Genomic DNA, 11,701 nt, shown 5'->3' on the forward strand with positions numbered 1-11,701 from the left:
TCCTTCCTTCCTTCCTTCCTTCCTTCCTTCCTTCCTTCCTTCCTTCCTTCCTTCCTTCCTTCCTTCCTTCCTTCCTTCCTTCCTTCCTTCCTTCCTTCCTTCCTTCCTTCCTTCTTAGTAAATCCAATCTTAGTAAATCCCATCTTAAAATAGTAAATCCAATTTTTTTCTTTAAATTACTAAATCCCATCTATACATTTTTAGGAGGAAGACACTTCTTCCATTATAGTAAAAATTGGCAAAGAGTTTGCCTTGGTGGATTATCCATATACTGGAAATTTACGTCCAGTAATCACCTCTAACCAAGCAGAAGAGATGGTTTCAGAAATACTCCCTGCAAATATGAGGATTGCCTATGTAACCATAGCAAACAATAGGCAGAGCAAGGGGCTAGGGTAGGACCAAACTGGCAGTGAAGACGCCCATACTGCTTGGACAATCACTATATAAAAGTACCTATAGCAGGCAGAGAAAAAATCATACATGGCGTGAACAAGTGTTGTATGAAAATGACACAGCTCTAACAGAAAGCTTGTGGGTGAGCTGGAAAGACATTTTCTAGGGACTCTCAATGCTATGCACTTATCTTTTACTTACTTAAAAACTGGAGCCAGTATCTGAAATATAATAAGTATGATCTTAAAAACTCTTTAAAATTTTCCTCTTTAATTTTAAAATGAAACTAGAAAAAAAAAACTCTTAAGTATATTGCATTAATCTCAGTACGTTACAAGCCTTAAGAAGTATGGACCAGACTTCTTGCTGGAAAGAATTTGTTCTGATAACTACTCCTGCCAGCATGCCATATGGTAGATGAACATCATGCTTCCAGATCTGAGTAAGCATTTCCTAGAAAGGGAAACTAAGGCTTGGAGAGGTTCCCCATAGGCCCTACAGAAAAATCAGATTCAAAGACAGAGCTGGGGCTCAAGAGTTTCCAGCTCCCTTTTGTGGTGTACATCACAAGAAGCTATGGTGGAAAGACACTGGCACTTAGGAGCAAGGAACTGCTTTCCAACACTCATTCTTTATGCTACATTAATAGTGGTAGCAGCTGCCACATTAGTATATGTTATGGGACAGAAGAAAAAATGCTTTGCTTCAGACTGCAATTGAAATTATTTTTTTTTTCTTGTCATCCTCCTGTTGGAATTTGTATCTATACCTAGCAGCTTCTGGAGAGCTTTTGTGAGTTATGTTTTCAAAAGGAATCATTCCAGAAGGCTCTCAAGGTTTATTCTTTCTTTAAGCACTGAATTAGCCTCTTTAGCTGAGCAAAAACTTTTATTTCTAACTCTGAGCCAGGATGTTATTTCCCTTTCCAAAGCACTCACAGCTGTTTAAGTGCATGCTGATGCAAGAATTTTTGGTCTCCGCAATTTTGTAGGCCTCCAGTTTTCATCCTCTGTGTTCTTCTGTGTTTAGTGTCTACTTCTGTTGCTGATGTCTTTTGGGGGAAACAGAGATACCAGAAAAGCCAGGAGATGTGCGCTGTGAGTCGGGACTCTGAACCTGTAGTTACTGAGCTCAGGAATGGGCTCTGCAGGGGTCAGAAAAAATTCCAACCTTCAGTGATGGTGCAGAGACACTTGAGCATCTGTGTCACTGGCTCCAGAAGTCAGTGGCTCCTTATGATGCTTTTTCTGCATTAAAACTTTGGGTTCAGGCAGGTTAGGGACAAACCTGCCATGTGTTTGATGAGTAGTGCAGTTATCCCTTATGCAAGCATGTAACAGCACTAAATCTGTCTAGTAAAGGAGGCTTTTGGAATATTTTCAGCTTCTATCATATTTTGCAAGTCCCCAGCTTCCTCGTCCAGCAGTATGGCTTTTGTTAATTCTGCAGCTTTGTTCTTGACTCTTTTTTTGTCAGTTCTTAGAAGCAGCCATGCCAAACTCTGTCACAATTTGCAGCCTATTTACCATATGCTTATAAATATTAGCAGGAATAAACAATAACCATACATACAAACACACAAGACCACGCAGAAACTATGCTTGAGAACAGCTGTGAAATCAATGCTGCAAAACAAAACTCAAAATGTGAGATTTTCTCACACAGAAGTCTTTGCATAACGTTATGTAAATGCTAGGGTTTTTGCAGTTGATTTTTTTAAGACCTGTTAAATAAGAACAGAACTCCAGGTCTATTCACTGTCTAGGGTTACTTTCCTTTGACCTGCAAGAAGATGCAGCAGTAGGCAGTGTTTAAGGATCCTGCAAAGTCGTAGTCCAGTGCCTTGTGTGCTACCTCTCCTCCCCATGTCACCTGCACCACTTTCCCAAAGACGTGGTGACTTCTACCTGAATACTTTGTGGACATTAATTAACTAATTTTTCTCCTGTGAAGGCGCTACTAATTGCTGTTATTTACAGCCAAGGCCCTGGAGGGAAGCAATTTCCTCAGCCTTCCCAAGCAGTGACAGTGCCAGGAACTGAGCCCGCTCTGCTGCTGCCCACCTTCAATCCCTGCGGAAGCTATTAAGCACCAAAATCACCACAGAGCACCTTCCAGGATAGCCTTCAGCACTAGGGAGGACCTGCCTGGTCCAGTCACCCTTCCCTCCTGTCGCATGCAGAGCTGACAATAACAACAAAACAAAACAAATAAATAACAATAAGGAAGGAGGAAATGGTACAGTGAATGCTAGCAGAATTCATGAAGTCAAATGCCAGGAAAACACAGTATGTGTATTAAATAATAGTTTAGTTCCTGGCTACCTGCTGTGTTCAAGCTAAACAAAAGATAAAGTAATATCTTTAGGATGTATTTGTGAAGACAACTGTTCCTTATTATGGGGCAAAATTGCAACAGTTTATTTTATTTAATTAGTATCTTATTTGTTCTAGTATGTTAAAAGGCTAATATGCATACAAATTAGTCTAGCAACTTTGGAAAGAAAAATTGCCCTATAAATATATTGTAAGAGAAGAAGGAAAGATGCAAGCATGGGGCAAATACTGTCTCCAATCAAACTGAATTAATTTCCAGTATGGGCATGCTGGTAGGCAGGAAAAAGGGTGACAAGAATGAGCAGTTAGAGTTAACCATGTATATGGGTCAATTCGTAGTTGTGCTATCCCAGGAGAGACCCAACGAAGGAATAATGCCTCTGAGACACTTTTTTCCCTCTGTACTGACCTACCTCCAGATGAAGGAGACCTTCATTCCCTGTCCCTGGGCAGCCTTTATATGCTGCTCTCCCCATTTCGCTGCTCCCCAAAGGTTCGGGCCACACTGCTCTGCACGGGGTTTTATGGGGAGACTTTCCTTTGGGGATACTCGCTCCCCTTTCTGTCTTCCCAGTGCTACTGTAAAGCAAAGCAAGCATCTGAGGGGAAGCACTGAGGGCTGAGGTAGGCTAGGTAACCTAAAATGACAAAAACACTTTGAAAAGATAGAATAACTTTTATAATTGTCTCTTACATATATATATATGACACTGAGGACTAAGATTTGGGACTGAATGCAGGGCAGTTCAGCCCCCACGTGAGTCAGACCTGCATTTTTCATAACATGAAAGTCAGTCAGTTAAATGTGTGTTACTCTCTATAGTGTCACCCTGTAACTAACAATATTTTTGTTTTCCTTTCTTTCCAGTTTCGGCCACTACAGTGTCAGGCACTACAAGAAGGAGATGCGAGCACTTGTCTCAACAGCCCAAAATGCCTGGAGAGTGTTTGTATCAGAAAGGAAGCCAGGCTGGAAGTATCTGATACAGCTTTTTGCTGTTTGCTCTGCAGCTGGCTTCCTTTCAAGCCTTCTGTTCTTCCTTGGCATCCACTTCTCCCTGGCTCACCAGCCTCTGGGTCCCTTACTGGTTTCTGGCCTCATCTGGATCTCACTTTCTGTCGCGCTCTGCTGTTTCAAGCACCTGCGCTGCTTCAGCGCCCTGTTCCTTCTCTCCTGTGGGCTGCGAGAAGGAAGAAACGCTCTTATTACTGCTGGTACAGGTGTCGTGGTGGCTGGCAATATCCAAAATACTTTTCACAACCTGAAGGTTCTGGCAGACAGTATAACCTGCCATTTAGAGTTTGAGCAATTTGACTTGATAAAATATTATGTTGAGGCAATAAAATGGATTTATGAGGAGGCCAAGCGCTCCACTGAACTGCCTAAAGATATACTGTTGCTAAATCATGAGTTTACACCATCTTATTCAATTTCAGATGATGCATTGAAACAAGAGCTAAATGACACAAAACAAGAAATCCAAAGAGTTGCTAACCAGATATCTTTTATGCTGACTATATTGCCCTATATAGGCCAGAAAGTACTGCCTATAGTAGGGATTTTTCTAGTTTCTTTTGGAACTGCCCTTTTTATCAAAAAATTTGTGGGCTCTCATGGTGTCAAGTTTAAGAATACTTATATCACAAAACAGTTCATTGCATTTGATGAGCTTCAAAAGCAACAGCAAAGACCAGGCCTTCTGCCTCTTAGCAAAAAAGAAAGAAAAGATTATGTGATAATTCCATCTTTCTGCCTCACAAGGAAGGAGAGAAAACACATACAGTATTTTTTTATCCCTGTAATTGTTCATCTTTGCATCTGGCTTCTGTTTGCTGCAGTAGATTATTTGTTTTATTGGCTAATTATTTCTGTGAATAAACATCTCCAAGAATTACCCGATCTGGAAATTCAGCTCAGCCTCTTTCAGCAAGTAAGTACTTATCGGTACTTTGTATTTCGCAGTTTAGCTTAGTGTTGAAAATTTCTCCTTCATTTTCAGCAGCTGCAGAAGCAAAAGCAGAGCCAACGAACTGTCATTTCTTCCATGACACTGTAATTCATACATTTGTTTCAAAAAGGGCCATTGCCTTTATAGATATGTATATTGGATATAACCAGACAAGTCTCTGCACTCTTGAAAGTGTCATCATATTTCTAGAGAATGGTTAATATAGGAAGAATGGATTTAATATTTATATATGTGTGGAGAAGACCAGAAACATAAAATTGGAAGCTTGCAATGTAGATATTTGTGAAGTAGCACTTTTAAAATCAAAAGACCACTGTAACACTGATGTACAAGATGCCTGCCTTTCCTTAGCTGAGCGATGAGAGGAGATCATCATTTCAGAAGGCATGGCTGCATGCACACAAAATAATAGCATATTGCTGAATCTGAAGATTTTTCTAGCAGGAACAGCAGTGGCATGGAGAACCATAATTAGGTTGGAAGGGACATCTGGAGGCCATGTAGACCAACCTCCTGCTCAAAACAGGGCCAGTCTCAGAGTCAGATCACATTGCTCAGGATCTTGTCTGGTCCAGTTCTGAATACCTCCAAGGCAGGAAATTCCAGCACTGGAATGGGTGACGTGTGTGGTGCTATGTGGGCACTGGAAAGCTGCCCCCTTTGAGAGCTTGAAAGTTCAGGTTTAAAGTGTTTCCCAAAGGCATATACATAATACAATGTGATATATATTTTTATTCTATCAATCTTTTCTTATGTAACATTCTACTACCTTCTTTTAGACCTCATAAGAACAAGGATTCATTCTCATTTCTCCCCATCCCCCCAAAATTCATCTGCCAAAAGCAGATCCAGAAAGTAAGATTCCTAAGGTGCTCAATGAAATAAGGGCATTGCTCAAAATGACAAGTTAGCAGAACAGGCCATTGACGGAGAGATTCTCTTCCTCACTTTTGCATATGTGATATTTTGTGTCTCTGAGTGGTCTGCCTCACACAGACCACTTTTTCTATGACACACAGCTAAACCGTTCCAGGCTTTGCTTTCTGTGTTGTGGCAGACTGTTGGTCCTGGTTTGTTCATCTGGTTGGGACTGAACCATGAAGCAGAAGTAAGCTAGAGACATGGGAGCGCTTCAGGCAAATGTGACCTGCTGAAATGAGCTGAAATGAAGTCAGGTCTTTGGCCAGATTCTGGCATAACTCAGACATTGATATTTTTATGACATATCGAAATATCAAATGTTCCCATGGGATAAAATTTAAATTATTGAACAATTCTACATTAACAAATAGTGGAGAAATTCATAATCTGTATGGCAGACATAAAACAAAAGTTCCCAGGATGTGACAGTGGAAAAACACTTGTTTCCTAAAGGACATAGATTGCCAACTTCTAATTGATACCCAGACTTTAAAGAAAGTAGGTGTAAAACCATTGGATGGACTGTACTTGTTTGATCAGCATGTGTAGGTCAGGCCCAACCTGAGGAGGTCAGATGACCATGCAAAGCAGAGAAGCTTTCATCACTTCCTCAGTCAGTCTAATGTGAGATATATTGTAAGGGCAGATTGCTATGCATGCCAAGAGGGCTTTACCCTTCACACAAACCCTGCTGCTACACAGTAGCTGTGCTCTAGCATCACCAAACCGGATGTGGGAAAATGTCCTGGTCTCCTGGCATATGTTCCTTGAGAGAAGAAAGGTCCATTAGAGCTCATTGATATTCAAAATTCACTTCCTCCAAGCTCAAGAAAGGTCCATCCTGACAAGCAGGTAATCAAGCTCTTGACAAAACTCTAATGCATAAAAGAAGCATAGAGGATTTGGAAGCAGGAGCAGGGGACCCAAGAGGAATACAGAGACACTTTCTGATTCTGCAGGGATGGGGTCAGGAAAGCCAAAGCCCACCTGGAGCTGAAAGAGGTAAGGCAGGTGAAGGGCAGCATGAAGGATTTGTATGTCTATCAGCAGCAAAAGAAAGAGTAGGGGAAATGTGGGCCCACTGCTAAGTGCAGTAGAGATTCTGGTAACAAAGAGCATGGGAAAGGCCAAAGTACTCAATTCCTTCTTCAGTTCTGCCTTTAGTGGGAGGAGACCTTCACCAGTCCCAGGCCTCTGAGACGAGAGGGAAGTCTGGAGCAGCAAAGAACACTGTATTATGCATTTAGTAAGGCTTTCAACACTGTCTTTCACAACACCCTCACTGACAGACCAATGAAGCATGCTGTAGATAAATGGATAGTGAGTCAGGTGGACTGAAAACTGGCTGAACTTCTGGGCTCAAGTTTCCAGTTAATGGTACAAAGTTGCTAGTGGTGCTCCCCAGGGCATGATACAGGGACTTGTACTGCTAAACCTCTTCATTATTGACCTGAATGGAGGGACAAAGCATAGTCACAGATACCTGCAGATAATATTAAATTCAAGATTAATCAGAAGAAGAGCCCAAAAAGCTGCCTGGGTGAGCAGGACAGACTCAGCAGTCTCCTGAGATATTTATTATAGGTACAGAGTTAAGATGTGCATGTACTTGTACTCTGCTTCATATTGAGTTCCTAATGCAGTTTTGCTTTGCTTAGACATCAGTTCAGTTAAAGAATGCAAGTGTCTGAGATAGATTAGAACAGGACAGAGCCTATTTCCCCTTACTTTTCCACCAGAAACACATGGGTGGCATACTTTTGTGTCCTGGTTTATCTAACAATTTTTTAACAAAAGTACATGGCCTCTGTGAAGAGCTATGTATCCCCCAGACATGGTCAGAGAAGACGGCTGGATGACTCAGGGTTCCTACTCACTGAGCAGAAAGCTACCTGCCAGTATGAAATACTGGTCCCAGTAGCAATATTTAGTCCCTCTCATTCAGCATTGCAGTCTGTAAGCAGTGCAAGACATCAGCTCTTCTGAGCAAAGGCACCTAATAGCACATGAGAGGTAGCTTTGTGTGATAACCCTGTAGTCAGAGCACCTATGTAGGTGGATGTAGAAGGACTGCTGATCAAACACTGAGACACAACCAAATGAATAAACATGCTCTATGCTTCTGTTTTACTCAGAAGGAGAAAAAGGAAGAAGGAATGACCCTCTAAGAGAGGATCTGAGCAGATTCATGAGTGGGAATGTATTCACAAAACTGTAGAATCACAGAATGGTTTGAGTTGGAAGGGACCTTAAATATCTAGTTCCAACCCCCCTGCCATGGGCAGGGACACTTTCCACTAGACCAGCTTGCTCCAATATTAATATAAAATACAAAAATACAAAATAAAAACCACACAATATTAAGCCACTACAAACAGATAAGCTTATTTTTTTCTGCCGGATCCACTGAGAAGGTAAGTTCTTAACAGTCCAAACAATGTGCCAGGAAAAATGGTGAAAATGCAGTCTGAAACATTTTTAAAATAGCTAATATATTGTTATGAGCAGTCCTTCATAGACAACGGATGTACTAAGCAATTAATGGTCCTGTGGAAATCTGAATATCCAATAGGAGAAATATGAGAAAAGGAGGGAACCAGTACTGTAATCAACTCTCTTTTTTACCTTTTCTTGTGCAGAGGAATGAGAACAACTTCATCATTGGGGTGAGAGAGTTTGTTGTAAAGAACGATCCTTTCAAGATCTCCCTGTTTAAGCACAACTGCATTCCTCAGCCAGAGCTCTATCTTTCCACCACATGGATCCAGCTTGGAATCATCATCTTCTTCTTAATAATTTCTGGATTATTCTCTGGCCTCCTGACCCAATTTAAAATACTTGTGTCAACCTCGTTCTATCCTGATGCTGAGATAAAACGGATACATTATTTACATGCAAAATTACTCAAGAAAAGAGCAAAGCTGCAACAGAAAACTGTGAAGAATGCATTTGCTAGAACGGTAAGACATAAGCATGAGGGGAAAAAAAAAAAAAAAGCCTCCCTCTCCCAGCATTATAGCCAGATTCATATCCAGGAAGTACTTAAACACTTAACTTCAGTGATGTACTAATGGACTTTCCCCAGTGCTTGGCTGCAGAGGCCAGAGGCCAGAGACAGCTTGTATATCTGTAAGCTTATATCACATGGTTGTTTGGTTCTGCCCTTCAATACACACGTAACAGACACAAAATGAATGCACCCAAACGGCCATGTGCTGGCAAGAAAATACTCCTCAGACTTAGAGCTCTCCAGAAGAGAAACTTGGTTTTCATGAATGTATGTTAAGCACCTCCAGCACAAAGAGTATTCCTACAGTCTGGGTAGGAAATGTTAAGCATTTGTGAGAAGCCCCTTAATGTTGGGAAAGTTGTTATTTAGCAACAGGGAAGGTAATATATTTCTGTTTTAGTAACACAGTGCGAGTGGGACTGCAGATACTGTCAGGAAACAGAAGTTTTTGCCTGCAAAAATATTCACCCTCTATCTATATGTATATATGCACTAATGAAAAAACAAACTAGCATGCATATATTTTTGGCACATCCAGGCAGTCACCTGCTGACACATACATATTTTTTCTTTTATTTGTTTTTTTTTTATAGATTTCAATGCTGACAATACAGGATGCTAGTGTCTGGGTGATTTGTAAGTCAGTAATACTATGTCTTAGCATTGTACTTCTGTCTTTTCAGCTCAACTTTTGGTTTCCAATACTCAAGGCAAGAGAGGCTGTGAAGAAGAAAGAAAGGACTGTGGTACATGACAATGTGGTGTGAAAGAGACAAAGTGAATCTTTTGATAAAGCTGAGATGCTGGAGTTCCACAGGGTCCTGTGCATTGCATCCATCATTGTTGAAAGTATTTTCCTGAAGTATTTCATTCTTAAAGAATAAAAATAGGATCACAGGCTAATGGTCAGCAGTGTTTTGGAAAACTTTGGAAAAGAAGCCACGGGAGACAGTGTGCTCTCCATCACAGGGAGCTCTGGGTTGCATTAATAGTCATTTTTCAGCTTGGGATCTGAATTGTCTGATTCTTTAGATAGCCATTTTTGTGCAGAAGGAATTGGAAGCTTGGAAGGAATTGAGCTTGGAACTTTTAGGACTACAGAACAAACCTCTTTTGTTTGAGCTAACAGAGGACATGATGGAAGCAGCAGGTTTGTCTTCACACTTGCCAGTCACTGAAAATGGAAGACAAAGCAGAGGCTTTCCACTTGTTTTTGGGCTGGCTGAGAACTTCAACTAGTGGACTTACATGTTTCTTTCCCATCCCTGGCTTTATGCACTAGTTCCAGACACTGTGGCTGTCTCTTCCACAAGGCCAATGCTCTATGCCCTGTCAGTCTCCTACCTCAGCTGAACTCTCCCCCCTACCTCAGCTCCCCCATTTAATTTTTCCTATTTTTCTCTCAGAAGTTTCTAACCCTAGTCTCCCCCTCTGACTTCCTCACTTCGTCTTATCTCCAACTTTCACATGCTGGTAGGCTGTAGCATTACTGCAGATTGTCCCGTATCTTTGATCATCATGCGAGAGGCAATGTGGCATGGGCAGAGGCAAGAAAGCTCATAAGGGCGAGAGAATACAAAGGAATCAGGTGCAGGGGGTGCAAACAAGCTTGTTTTGAGGTGTAAGGACATACAAGCAGGGATGAGCAGTGCTTTGAATCTTGCAGTCTGAAGGAATTTGCAGAAGTGACAAAAACTGGCTTAATAATGGTGCTAAAGGCACCATTGATTTCAGTGAAACAAAACTGAGCCAATACTGAGTCCTTTGCCTTTTAAACCAACATTGGTGATGTAACCTTCATATGGCATAAAAATGGAAAAGCATAAAGGCATAAGAATAGTTTTCTGAAACGGTGTCAGTGTAAAACTAAAACTCCTCTCAACATACAGCATATTCTTGATTTTCAGCCACTGCCAACTTCCTTCTTTAGGTTGCGTAAGATTAGCAAACTTTGTTCCTCTGTAATAAGTGCATGGTCCCAAGACAGCCATTGATAGACACTTCTATTGTCTGAATGAATAAAGACTTTAAAACTTTCTAGCAGCAAGTGTCAGAAGTTATTTTCCACATGAAAAACTGAAAAACACAAAGTCTGGAGCAAGGAAGACTCACTGTCAGTGGAAGATGACCAGGTGAGAGAGCACTTAAACAAACTGGACACGCCTAAGTCCAAAGGACCCACTAGGAAGCACCCATGGGTGTTGAGGGAGCTGGCTGGTGTCATTGTGAGGCCACTCTCAGTTACCTTTGAAAGGTTGTGGTGATCTGCAAGAAGTACTGGAAGAAAGCAAATGTCACTCCAATCTTCAAGAAAGGCAAGGTGGAGGATCTGTGAAATAACTGGTTGTTCAGCCTCACCTCAGCCCCTGGGAAGGTGATTAAACAACTTCCCCTGGAAGCTATTTCCAAATGCAACGGTGAGGAAGATGTCTGGGACATCACCTAAGCATAATAAAAACAATATTATTTTCAGAGTGGTGTGGTGGTTTTACCGTGCTAGGCAGATGAACACCACAACCGCTCTCTCACTCCCCCTCCTCAGATGAGGAGGGGAAGAAGTAAAGGAAAGAACAACTCATGGGTTGAGATAAGGATAATTTAATTAAAGGAAAAAAAAAATAAGGAAATATTATTGTTCATTAAACAATTTAACTAAAGGGAATAAGGAAAAGGGGGAAAGGGAATAACAAACAAAACAAGTAAAGGCTATGTGGAAGTGCAGAGGAAAGAAATTACTCTCTACTTCCCACAAATGAGCGATGCTTGACCACGTCCTTGAAGCAGGGCCTCAACGTACGTAGCCGGTGTTCGGGAGGAGGACAGACGTTTTCACAACGAGAGCCCACCCCTCCCCTCTTCTTCCTTTTTCCACCTTTTATTGCTGAATGTGACACATATGGTATGGACTATCCCTTTGGTTGGTTCAGGTCAGCTGCCCTGCTGATGTTTCTTTCTCACTTTTTGCCCACCCCCTAGGAGGGTCAGAGAGAGTCCTGATGCTGTGCCAGCACTTCAGCAGCAGACACAACACCAGTGTGATACCAGTTCTGTCCTAGCTACAAGTGCAG

At 41.5% G+C, this 11,701-nt stretch overlaps 1 protein-coding gene and 1 long non-coding RNA gene across 3 annotated transcripts in view; one reads left to right on the forward strand and one right to left on the reverse strand.

The window, feature by feature from the left end:
* Window positions 1–6,324, reverse strand: part of LOC118162689 — an 11,608-nt gene extending 5,284 nt beyond the window's left edge. The window contains exon 1 of the long non-coding RNA XR_004748565.1: window positions 6,311–6,324. This is a non-coding gene — a long non-coding RNA (uncharacterized LOC118162689). The remainder of the gene's footprint in view (window positions 1–6,310) is intronic.
* Window positions 1–11,099, forward strand: part of DCSTAMP (dendrocyte expressed seven transmembrane protein) — a 13,247-nt gene extending 2,148 nt beyond the window's left edge. Inside the window, exons 2-4 of one of the 2 annotated variants that reach the window (XM_035319037.1) lie at window positions 3,601–4,663; window positions 8,263–8,583; window positions 9,317–11,099. In XM_035319037.1, coding sequence (XP_035174928.1) covers window positions 3,638–4,663; window positions 8,263–8,583; window positions 9,317–9,400 — 1,431 coding nt within the window. In that variant the 5' untranslated portion in view covers window positions 3,601–3,637 and the 3' untranslated portion in view covers window positions 9,401–11,099. Of the gene's footprint in view, window positions 1–2,794; window positions 4,664–8,262; window positions 8,584–9,316 lie in introns of those variants that run through there. The other variant, XM_035319038.1, reaches the window with a different exon arrangement.
* The last annotated feature ends 602 nt before the right edge of the window (window positions 11,100–11,701 follow it).

Source organism: Oxyura jamaicensis, chromosome 2 (assembly GCF_011077185.1).
Source record: "Oxyura jamaicensis isolate SHBP4307 breed ruddy duck chromosome 2, BPBGC_Ojam_1.0, whole genome shotgun sequence".
Classification (NCBI taxonomy): Eukaryota; Metazoa; Chordata; class Aves; order Anseriformes; family Anatidae; genus Oxyura; species Oxyura jamaicensis.